This window comes from Triturus cristatus, chromosome 12 (genome assembly GCF_964204655.1).
Source record: "Triturus cristatus chromosome 12, aTriCri1.1, whole genome shotgun sequence".
Classification (NCBI taxonomy): domain Eukaryota; kingdom Metazoa; phylum Chordata; class Amphibia; order Caudata; family Salamandridae; genus Triturus; species Triturus cristatus.
In genome coordinates, this window is record NC_140595.1 from 527,876,299 (window position 1) to 527,889,345 (window position 13,047).

The 13,047-nt window shown below is 41.0% G+C and overlaps 1 protein-coding gene across 2 annotated transcripts in view; it reads right to left on the reverse strand.

Moving 5' to 3' along the window:
- SLC12A3 (solute carrier family 12 member 3) overlaps positions 1–13,047 on the reverse strand; it is a 297,158-nt gene that overhangs the window by 165,246 nt on the left and 118,865 nt on the right. For both annotated transcript variants that reach the window (XM_085637358.1, XM_085637357.1), the window contains exons 13-14: positions 10,837–10,938; positions 4,603–4,758 (exon numbers count right to left, since the gene is read on the reverse strand). In XM_085637358.1, the coding sequence (XP_085493484.1) occupies positions 4,603–4,758; positions 10,837–10,938 (258 nt within the window). The remainder of the gene's footprint in view (positions 1–4,602; positions 4,759–10,836; positions 10,939–13,047) is intronic.

Sequence of the window (13,047 nt, forward strand, 5' to 3'; positions counted from 1 at the left end):
CTGGTTATCCCAAAGGCGATTTACTAAAGATTTTTTGTCAAATGAGCTCTTTTAAACAAACTCACTTCCTTCCCAAAGTGAGAGGCATATCCCCGTGAAGTTTCAATTGCAATTTTTTAATGTACTGGAATTTATTTGTCGGTTCTTTCCACCTAAGCAATTCGTTTTAAAGCCTCAAGGTGTTGTTATAAAATATGAACAAGGCAGAATGTATTTTAAATGTTTATTCCCTTCATGTCTTCTGTTGCGGTTGCAAAGCATCATCTGTTGTTGGACTTTGCTGTTTGAAATACGCAGACTGATTGCAGATCTGTCCAGGAGGGACCCCTTAACCAGTCTTTGGATTTCTGATATTTGGCTTCACTTTATTGGGGTGAATGCTTCCTGCAGCTCACTCCACAGCCCCGCCAGCAATTAACCCCGGCAAATAACGTGTGTTTCTACAGCATTCTCACAGAAATGAGGGCGAGAGAAACTTGCCCAGCTACGTTCTCCCAGAATCACTACTTGCACAAAAGAGCAACTGGACGTAAACAGGAACAAGCATTTGCAATGCAATAGGTCTCGCATTATAAAAGTGTGAGCAGTTGGCATTGCTAAAAATAATGCAACACTAGCTATTGGCTTTGTAAATGATAATGGCATTTATTTATGTGTTTGTTTTATAAAATAGATTAAAAACGGCATTGTCATGAACAATGCCAATAGCTTAAACTTTTGCAAATGCGAGACCTATTGCATTGCAAATGCTTGTTTACACCTTGATTCCATGACGCTATCACTAAGTGGACACCTCTAGTTTACACTTGTCTTGATCTCACAGGTCGTGATTCACTTGCTTGGACAGCAGCCCTGGGTATAGACCCATGTCCACATCTGAATTCTTTTTATAAGGTACATAATGATCTTTGTTCAACGCGGAGTACATTGCTTTCAAACACGTTCTGCACTGGGTGAGCTAGCTTCCTTTGGTTTTCTGAGGGCTCGGCTCTTGACTTTTGTCACAGAAATATCACTTTGTGGCCAATAACCATCTTCTAATTACTTTACGCAGTAGCTTTTAACCCTCCTGGATAATAAAGGGCCATTACTGCACTATTTTCTCTATTCGAGATTAATAATCAAAAATCTAGGTTGTAGAATCTCATTCAATGTGATAAACTTTATTTGCAGATATCCCCTGAAGAAGGGTGGCGGTATCACCCGAAATGCATTGGGATTGACAAAAGATTTTCATCTTATTGTGTTTGATCCACTACATGGATTGTTGGAATTTACTTTGAACTTGGATTTACACCAGATGTGCCAATATTAAAAAGAAGCATACCAAGAAGAAGGCTATTGTTCTTGCTTCTATTATTTGAATATCGGAATCGCCTTTAAAGCATATTGTTTAAGTATAACATCGTTACCTTATTGGTTTTCACATCTTGCTATACCACTAAGTTTTGGATGAATTGATAATGCACACTCACAGTTGAGTGTTTTAGGTTGTGCATAGCCTGTCTAGAACACATTGCTCTAGTTTGAATCTTTCACTTTTAGAAAGTTGGCATTTTCTTGTCTCATCCATTTGGTCCCTGCAGCCTGTATCCTGGGCCACATGACTATGTGTAGCTGGCAGTTGGTCTTTGTGTATCGCTCCAAGACAGTGAGACAAAGGGGAATAGCTGTTGGCTATCTCCGACTCGATGAGGGGGAGGAGCTGTCACCTACAACACTTTCTCATCACAAAGTCTCTGCCTGAGCACACTCACAAAGGGTTTGATACTAGTCCTTTGTGACCCCAGACAAGCTGGGGCCAGAGCAGGGAGGCAGGACATTCCAAACACCTCTTGGGGAAGAAACCTCCATAACCTTCTCCTACTTCAAAATGGGCACCAAGTATAAATATTGGACCATCAGATCCAACTCTTCAGTACACCTCTGGGCCTGTGGAAGACTCAGTAAGCTTGCTGTGCTGCACTGCAATAAGGGCTGCTACTCTTCTGCCCTGCTGAGTTAAAGAACTGGACCTGCATCTTGAGCCCAGAACCACCAGTGTGACTCCAAGGGCTAGTTGACTGACCTCCTGATCCAAGCGAAGAGACAGAAAAGGCCAACTTAAACGCAGCACTTGGACTCAGCTGTGAGTCCTACCTCCCAAGTGGTGCCACCCCAGTCCTAGACCCTTGGAAGTGGGCCTTAAGGTGCTTTGCCAGCCTAGCTGTGGTCATGTAGCAGAACTGACACAGAGCGATGCATCTCCTCACAGCACTGCCTTGGAACCGCTGTAGCACGACGCATCCCCAATGCCGGGCTTTGCATGACAGCTCATAGTCTCCTCAGAACCACTGTTGCGCGACACATCCTCAATGCAGGCCTTTGTATCACAAGCTCCTTGTCAACAGCATCCTCGATGACAAAGCAGGACTCCACATCACAGCCCTAAAGCTTTTTCGGAACTGCCGGTGCGCGACATATACTCAACGCAGGATATCGCAATGGTCTGCAATCAGGATTTAAGAGACTTTGTTCAGAGGACCTAACTCGGTCCCTGTATCTGGCCCACGCTCAATCGCGGTTAACTTTGTTGTGGTCTGGAATGACCAGATCACCACAGTTGGTGCTTGGTGCTCCTCGGCATTATTTTTACCTAAAACTTTGAAACTGTGTTTCTACGGTTCTACTGATTGCAGTTTTGTCATTTTACCATTTTTTTCAAAATTAGTGTGGGATTTTCTTATATTGTGTTTTCACTTTATTAGTGTTTGAAGTGCTGCATAAATACTTTACACAGTGCCTCTAAGTTAAGCCTGACTGCTTTTGTGCCAAGCTACCAGACGTTTAAGCACATGTTAATTTGGGGTTTGCTTGTGTTTCAACCTGACAGAGATTGTGGTTGCTACTTAAGTAGGGTTGCAGCCTCCTCAACCAGTAACCCAGTTTCCAATACATTGTGATGTAATGTTCTTTATATAGGTGAGTTTAACTCTTTCCTAAAGTGGAGAAGCAGGGCAGTCCTAATGGATAGGGGGATCTTGTTCCAGATCCCAGGAGCATACATGGAAAAGGCCTTCTGTCTTGCTTTTTCTTTTTTACGCTGATCTGCAGTCTGATGATGATCTAGCTGTGTGTGTGCCGAGGACTACTACAGATGGTGAGCTTGTCTGCAACATAGGCAGGGGTGCTGTTTGTGATGGCTTTGTAAATGATGCAATTGTTTTTTAAGACAGTGCAGACCGGCAAAGAGAGTCAATCGAGTTTTATTAGGATGGAGGTGATGTGATCATATTTCTTCAGGCCCTGGATGAGACGTGCTGCAGTGAATGTAGTCTGAGAGGCTGTAGTAATGGGGTCTTAGAGTAATAATAATGTACACTATGTCATGCCATGATGCTGATGTGGAATCTTGGCATCTCATGATTCGACATGAGTCAGTTACCCTGTGGTTGGCGAAGAGAGAATCGTGCTAGTTCTGGTGTGTGATCAATAAAGGTTTTCCTGCCTTTACACACAGTGTGGAGGTGTCACTTCAACAGAGGCCATGGTGTAGGGCATTACTAACTCCAAGATGCGAGTTCATATCATTAAGCCAAGTTTGTACAGGTGCTTGTCATTTTTGGCAAAACACAGGCTTTCTGCCTCTGTTAGGTTGAGCTTCAGGTAGGTGCTGGATATCCAGGTCAGAATGATTTGAAAGCAGTTTTTGAGGCATTGGATGTCTAAAGCAGAGCAGAACTTTGAAGTAGAGTTGTGTATCATCGGCATATTGGTGAAAGACATTGCTGGTGAATCCCATTCGAATCCCCAGGGAGCACATGAGTGTGGAGTGGTCAACTGTTGAAGGCTGCTGAGAGGCCCAGCAACATCAGGAGTCAGAGGTCATCTTCAGTTGTGGTCAAAAGGGCGATGTGTAAGGTGCCGGTCTCCATGCTGTAGTGTGATCTGAAGCTGGACTGGTAGATGTGCAGAAGATGGTTAGCATTAATGTGGTCTTGGAGTTGAACATAGAATGCTTTTGTCAATGATCCCCTCTATGAATGGTGGATGAGTTATGGGCCGGTAGATGGTGTGTTCATCAGACTGTGGTGTGGGTTTCTTTCAGAGTGGGATGACCTGGCCTATCTTGATTGTCATTGTTGTGGCTGTAACTAGTATTATGAGGGCATTGTCGGTGGTATCGATTTTATTTGTAGTATTGTTAGCTGCTTTTTATTTATTGTTCCAGTCTGGTAAAATGTTCACTCCCAGTAATTCAATAGATTAACAACTGCCAACAGAGCCATAGACTACGGCTCAAGATCTCACAGTAATTTCAATTTGTATTACCACAATTAAAACAAAATATGCTACTCCAATCCCATGCCATGTGAAATTATCAAGGGGCCCATAGAAAGTTCGATAGACAGACAGACAGACAGACAGACAGACAGACAGACAGACAGATAGATAGATAGATAGATAGATAGATAGATAGATAGATAGATAGATAGATAGATAGATAGATAGATAGATAGATAGATAGATAGATTTGCGATGAAACAAATTATGTAGGATAGAGAAGAGATTCACATGAGTGCGCATGAAATGTGTTATGGGGAGTCAATAATTTGTACCCACCTGGTTTCTTGTAAAGAACATAGGCCAGTAAAAAGATAACTATGCCAATAGCAATCAGAGCTGCCTCCCAGGTCAACAAAAACATAATAACCACGGATATGATGGCACCAAACAAGGACGCCCATTTGCTGTAATATTTAAATGACGGTCTCCAACCTGCAGAGTGACAAAATAATGAAACAGGGTTACTCAGTTGCACATTGTATCAAAGTCACCTCACATATAAATCAACATCTAAAGCCATAGGTACTGAGTCGCAAGCTATACATCTACCAGAAAAAGAGCCATAATATATGCTTGTACAAACTGATTTTAAAAAAATGTGAAATGTGCCTGTGTGAGTGTTTATTCTTATATTAAGTGGATTTGTATAGAGCTTTACCACCATTTGCATGGTCCCAAAGCTGTTTTTGGAATTATCGTTGACTTGAGACCAAGTGCTCTGTTGATATTGTATTTGTTGTGTTTCATATTGCTTGAAGGTGTGGTGTGTTTGAGAGGGGCTGGTAGGTTTACTGCATGTGGTGACTGTACATAATAGAGAATGTAAATACTAAAGGGTATAAACAAGTGGAAATAAATCCCCGGAGTAGTGCCACGGGAGGAAAAGGCACTCAATGCACATTTTCTTTCCATCTATAAAGAAGCATTCACCAATATTCAGGAGTTCACTTCCTACAATTATCTCAGCACCTAACTTACACCTGATTCGACCTGGAGTGCATAGATTTGAAAATTTGGTGAAGTGTACAAATCTAGCCAACGTTTACAATAAATATGCAAGATGGCGGTGGCATCACTAGTGAAAGAAAGATTAGTTTTAAGAAAAGAAATCAAGTGTTAAAAAATGTTAGTTGATGATTTTCATACCCCCAACCAAGTATAATGTGGAGGGTGCATTATAGGGTGGGCAGTGTGTAGTTTCAAATCTCACACTCTCCACAACACTTCATTGTTAAAGTAAGCAATGATAATGCACCATGTTTAGAGCACGTAACAGAGCAGTGCATGGGATGTAGTATGTGGGAGTTCAATGTGTGTGTTCAGTGCACTTGATGTTGGGATTGGAGTGTGCAGGGGTAGCTACGGGGGGGGTTGTTAGGCCCGGGGTTTAACACCCCCTTAATAAATGTATCCTCTAATAAATAGTTGGGTTCAAGTGCTTTAAGTCGGGTATGGTGAGGTGTTTGACAGATTACACTAGGGATTTTTACAAACACACGTTCAGGCCTGTTTTGAAGGACTTAAAGTGTTATCTTACAAATTATTGAGCTTTAAGTACGTACTCCTCACAATCGGCACTCTTCTCCCTTTCCACTGCTCCTTAAGCCGTCCCCCCCCCACACACATGCCCTGCTTCTGATAAGTTGTATTTGAACAACATATGCCAGCGTGATTGTTAGGAAATCTAAAGCTCACACCCCTCCAATCTTACCTGCTACGTACGCCCTGGCAGTGTGAAGGTGAATGTAGGGGTGGCTACTGCGTGTATGTTAAGGGAAGTGTGTGCTGGAACGATGCTCTCACTTGTGAAAAGTACAATGTGTGATGAGGTAATATGGAGCTAGGCCTGAGCAGTGTGCATTGTTTGTGGGTGTACTTTGTAAGGAGTATCTTATGCGAGATACAGTGTAGTAGGGGTGCTTTGAGGAATGGCGCATTTGACTGAGCGTGCATTTTGTGAGGGGGCTACAAGTAAAGAGGGTGGTGTTGGTACATATGTTTTTTCTTAATTTTGCATTTTTATATAGAGCAACTTAAATAGAAAATGTGGTATTTGTGTGCCTTATAAACAACCACCACAGATTGTGGGGCTGCTGTCCATGGGAGGTCCATTGTGTGGGGTGCAGTGTTAAGAGCTGGCTCAGAGTGGGGGCAGAGTGTGCTTGAGTGCAGTGCTTTGAGGTGTCTGTATGTGGGGGCAGGTGTTGCTGTGTGGATGTGGGACGTGCAGCATGTGTGGAGGAAACTGTTTTGTTTAATTGTGGAAAGTGCTGATGACAATATGAGGACAGCCTGAGGAATGTTACGAGTCCAATATAACATTATATGCGTAAATAGGGGGCTTTTTTCCCACTTGCTCCCCACCCGTCCTCCACCCCCTACCCCTCTTTGTCTCTTGCTCTTCCAGTGGCTTACATAGCCTAGCCATCTGCTTAATAATAAGCGCCAGCTGGCATTTTCATACCACCTTTCAGAAAGGATTACAGGTACTATATAGCTGTGCCACTGCCCAGAGGCGCGACTAGAGCCAAATTTGGGGGGGGGGGGGTGGAGGGGGTGGCTAAGAAAACATTTCGGGGGACTAATTCTTCCAGCAATAGGCTGAGTGGAGATGCAGGGGCTCTAAGAAGGGGTGATAAAACAACAAAGCCTCATTCACAAGCAAATGGTCTTTTAACGACCTGTGAAGTACTCGGGTACGGCTGTGTGTGTGCCCAGGAAGCTGTCTCAGCCCAGGCTGCCACACACGACGGGGGGGGGGCCTGAAGCCCTTTGAGCCCAATGGGCGTTGCGCTCCTGCCAATGCCATCTTGTGGGACTCTCACTGAACTGCAAGTCGATCTGCTCTCAGTTGAGCTTTAAATTGTCCTTCTCGTGGGGAGCTTTCGAGAGGGCCCTTTTTACATGAGGGCACATTGCACATGCAGCAGATGCTTGCCATTTTTTGCTGTAGCCAAAATGAAAATTGCAAATTCCTTACAATGCCTTAGTAAAATCATAAATAAATATGGCTGCAAAGTAACCTCTACCGCTTCGTTTGAAAAGTCAAAATGTGTGCATGTTCAGTCTACAATAATCTGTGAAAATCCTTTTCTGTTTTTAAAGTAAATCACTCCGACCAATCCTCCCTTTAGAACACTTCTGTGGTGTAGTAGTGTAAACGCAGTGGTTATTGGTTACTGTTGGTTATTGGGATTAGTCTTGTGTTGTCAAGGAGACCATCCATGCCTTTGTTTCAGTTTCTTTGTAGCACATTCATATGATAGAATGTGATGGGATCATTACTGGGAGCTATGTGAGTTCAAGCAAATGATTGGTGGGATTAACAGATAGGCCAGAGGAGATTAGGGATTGTTAGATTGCAGAAGTATGGTTTCAAAGAAAGAGATTGTGATCTATGAAATGAGGTGTGGGCAGTCTGGAAAATACAATAATAGAGATTAAGGCAAACATGCATGAGACTAAAAGTAGGCTATGCTATAGGAGAGGAGGCATACAGACGATGGAGAGTGACATTAAAAAAAAGAAGCGTCAGCAGCCAGGCATTACAAGTCAGTGTTAACTGTCATTACAGCATGAAAAGTCTAGGTTGCCCAAAAAAAGGCCAGCAGGAATGCAGTGCCACAACGGGGGCAATTTCTAGAGCAACTATTGAAAGGAAGGGGCTATAATAATAAAATTGTTATTTGGTCATAACCAAGTACAATACAATACAAAATTAGCGTTGCTAGCTTCTTCACTAACCTTGACATAGGTCCAAGTAAATGTGCCCAAATCTCATTTTATATGATCATTTTTTGTCCAGAAAGAATGCAGGAAAATGTCACCACTTGCCATAAGTGGCAGAACCCAGGAGCAACGAGAACACTGTACTATTCCGAATCATCAATCGCAATGTGATCACGTGTTCTGGTGTAAGAAACATTTTCTTCAGTACTTTGACCATTTTCAGCTAAATGTTTGTTGGCAAGACAGTCCCGTGTAGGAATTGTTGTTAGAATATCGTCTGACATATCTTCTACAAAAATATCAGCACCTTGGATTTAATAATAGAAGAGCTACACCCAATGGGACAATATTTTTGCAAATGTTATTTAAGACACAATGACTATGTCACACTATAGTTCTGTATATGATAGTCTGACATACACTCCTTATGGAACCTCTTTTTAAAAGAGTGACCTTGAATTCATACTTGTAGGTACTTTCGGAAATGTTCAGTTTTTGAACTGAATATGTTTTCCCTTATGACTCCTTAGGTTTTCAGATTTTCATTTTATGCCCTGATATTCTCATTTTGTAGTGCAATACACAATCATTGTAAAATAATCAACAGAGGTATTGTGTCATAAGGTGAATGAATGTTCGGCACACAATTTTATTATTACGAGCCCCAGACCTTCTGGAATGATTAATAAATATGTTTATCTCCTAAAAATGATCTTACTTATTTCAGACTTCCCTGGAATGTAGCAATTCCATATGTGTTTTTAAATACAGAATGTATGTACTCTTTATGAAGAGAATAGGGATTTTGTATCTTTTGAGAGGATGGTGTGATTTGTGTTTGTATTGAGTGCTAGCAAATTTATTACGGCTTTTAGTGATAGGAAATTCATGTTTCCTGTTAGTGTATTTCCCTGTGGAGCGCAGAGATTTCTTATATTCTCTACAGGCCTGAGATTGACTCCATGACCATAAGCATATGGCACACATACATGCCACCCAGTGCACCATTTCCCTCCCTTCTTATGATATTGGCTGTTTCATGTATCATTCAACCTTTTAAAGGAGTGCTCCCCTTGACTGCATGAAAAACTATTTTATATGTAAAAAGTACACTCAATCATCACACTGTTTGTCACATTCAAATACTTATCTCCTATAAGTTTTCAAGGCAGAAAGCATTCCCTTTTTCCTCTTTACCCAGGTTTGTTTTAAACCCAATGTGTTGGTTTTCATGTGAAAACAGCCTTTGTGCATGGAATACTTGTGAACAGCATTTCTGTATGCTTGTGTTTACCTATGTTGACACATCAATGCCAGATATGTGGGCTTTGCTAGCGGTTCACAACATTTTTTTGTGACATCAAGGCAGGTAAGAAAATTGGAAAGATCAGCTCTTAGTTGCTCCTACTACTTTCACAGAGAACAGCACACACAAAATACGTTATTACAAAATAGCTTATTAAAATAGCTGCAAACGGGTATTAAACAAAAGCTTAGAAAAAATAGCTACATCTCAAAATAAGGTAATGAAACCTTTACCTTTTTGAACTCTTATGATATATGGAGAGTTCTACTCTGCCAAGCATTATTTCTAACTAAGCTATTTTCAAAATGTTCTTTTGAAGTGAAGCTATTTCGTCTCAGCTATCATTCAAAAGGGTGTTTCCTAATGTATTATTGTGAATAAGGTGTATTAGTTCTGTAGCACTACTAGTGTTCGGTGTCAGGCAACATGGAAAGGTGGATGCATGTAGCAGCTGTTCACAGGTCCATGACCACACCAGTCTCAGCTGCCACTTCTTGCGTGGCATTGGGTAGGAGACATATGTGGAGAGGGAATCCAAAGGACTCAAGCTCAACCCTACTAAAGAGGCCAAAATAGTCTGAAACTGGTTAGGGATTACTTGTGTTATCTTCTGGAGGGGGCTTCACCTGGCAGTTTGGAATGGACTGTTCACATGACGAGCAGGGCCAATACTGATTTGTATAGGGTGGGCCTCTATCTAGAATGGCAATAGAGGTGAAAAATAATGGACTGGAATCAGGCCCAAGTGATTGCCAGTGGCTAACATTAATTCAAAAGTTCCACCCATCACAATATTATTTGTTGCAGTTGACTCCGTAAGTGTGAAGTGTATGCCCAGATGTGGGTCCTGTGCCCACTGAGCCATTAGACTCAAGCTGTACCCTGCTGAACATGCCCAAATAGGTGGACACCATTCTGGGGTTGTTTGTGTTCCCTTCTGGAGGGGGATTTACCTGGCAGTTTGGGATGGACTGCTTCCAGGAGGAGCAGGTTCAATACTGGTTTGCATTAAGCTGTCCTCTACATGAGGGTGGGCAAGACATGGTGGACTGGAATGCGGCTCAAACAATCACCAGTGGTTTAGATAAATTCAAGCAATGGATCCATCACCTTGCTTTTTGTTGCCCTTATATACCAAGTTGACTATATGATATAAAACTCCAAATTGAACTAATGAATGAATTAGGTTAACAATTGATAATATGGATTGAAAGAAAGGAAGATTAAAATCAAATATCAATATCCACATTGATTTGTACCAAACCTTGGCACATACTCACGAATAGCAATAAAGCAGACAGAAGAAGAGAACTAATACAACCACTATTCAGATTCTATAAATTAAGAACATCAAATAAAAGAGGTCACCTGACAACATGTTATAATGCATTCATTCATAAAGTGACAAGCATTCAGATTGAATGATAACACTGAGAGTTTCACTGGGTCCTCACAGCTTCATTGGTAAATCTTACCTGGAGAATTGGTGATCGAGGCGTGGAAGCAGCTGAAATTGATGAGGGCATAGGAGCAGAGGAAGAAGTTTGAGATTATTGGGGCAATCGTGTTCAGTTCAGCTGTGGGGATGAAAAAATAAAGTTGTTTGACTGAATTCTGGTCCTCTGAATGTGGGGGCTGTTTGCAGGGACACCTTGTGAAGAATGAAATCACCAGTGCTCATGTATAATTTGTTGCTTTTCGATTCTGACACCATTCATGCTAGAGGTGTTGTATAGAAATGGTATTCCCCCATAGTGAGCCAAATCACAAACATTGTAATGCACCAAAATGGTTGAGTTTTTTCATCCTCAAAGTATTTCAATTGTTTTCCTGTAAAATACTTTTTAAACACTACATGAGAATTATTTTGTGTGTTTTTTTTTATGGTTGAAACATCAGTTGGACAATTCATTTCTTTCGATGGTTTTGGATAAAAACGCATCCATGGTCAAAGACACTTGTTTCTTCAATTTTTTATATAGAGTTCCATTTTTAGATAGGTTTAAACACAGGTTTAACTTCGTTCTAATCTCACATTTTACCAAAACATCATGATAAAAATACTTACATAAATATATAAATATTACGAATATTATTACTGGCAGATTGTTGACTCCAAGATAGCAACTACATATTTCCTTCCAAAAATACTTAAGGACCTCCATAGACCACTGGGAAGATAGATTGTCAGCTCCATAGGAACTCTATTAGAAAATACATCTCTTGATGTATTTCTCCCCCATATGTTGTTGGCTTGTATACACCAAGAATACCACTGAATTCCTGAGGAAGATTGATAAAATTCCATGGAAGACTAGCTACATCATAATAACACTTGATGTATTGTCATTATATAAATCTATAAATCATGATCATGCAAATTACTTTCTCGGGGACAGGCCATTGCAGTATATGTAACATACTCAGGAATACTTAGGAATATTGCCTCACCCACAATGACTTCCTTTTTTACAACGGGCTGTGTCTACAACAGCAGGGAACAGGCATGGGGACCTCCTTCTCCTCCACCTATGCAAATTTACTTAAGGAGAGGTGGGAGAAAGTGGTCACCTGGGCCGACAGGAAAGACAAGTATATGGAACATGTAATCATTTAGACCTGCTTCATAGATTATTTATTCATTGTATGTGATGAAAATAGGTGGTTACAGAGGGGTTCATATGAGCCTTAGATCAGAACAAATTGAATATAAAATGTACTAGCTCATACAGGAGAGAGCAAATTGAATTCCTAGATGTGGACTTGACAATAAAAGATAATACACTACACACCACGGTGCACAGAAAGGGAAACTCCATGCTCCATGCCAACAATGGACATCCTATAATCTTGAAGTGGAGCTCCACGAAAACTGAATCTAAGAAAGATGAAGCTAAAATGATCAGAAGATCTGCCTCCCATGGATATCCACATACTGTCAATGATAATGCACTGACTAGAGCAACAAAAAAGAACCGTGATTCTCTTTTTTACCAGAATAATAAGAATACAACAGTAACAGATTTCCGGGATACGAACATGTGCAGGCTATTTTCATTCGGGAGATTATGGAATACAAAGAGCGTTGTCCAATAATTGGCATGTATTACAACATGATGAGCATTTCAAAGGTATTGTGGGTCGACATACCATCATCACCTACCAGAGGACTGCAACCCTGGGTGATATTTTAATAAATAATTCTATGATCCTGGTCAAGATTCTTCAGGATGGTTAAAAAACCTGATCAATGGTTTCATAAAATATGACGTGTGTAAGGCATGCCAGTATGCCCCTAATACTAAGTAATATAACTCTTTTGAAAGAAGAAAAACCATGATAAGTGAAAGGATAACATGTAACACTGAGTATGTAAAATATGTCAGTGAATGTGAATGCCAGAACTTTACACTTGAAAGTAGGGACTCCTCTATCACAGTTTTATTATGGCCATTATGTGGATTAGTTATCCAATGTTCAACCACTTAATGGAATCCCAAAAGGGTTCCATGGAGGGATTTAGATACTATGGTATTAAACATATAAGTAAGCATCCCCAGGGTGAGGACAGAGAATTGGAACTGAGGAGACAGGAATCAAGACTGATTTTAATGATGGGAACTGAAGCACTGTGGGGCCTCAATAATGATGCTGTATTAAATGTACATTTGTGATGGGTATAGTTT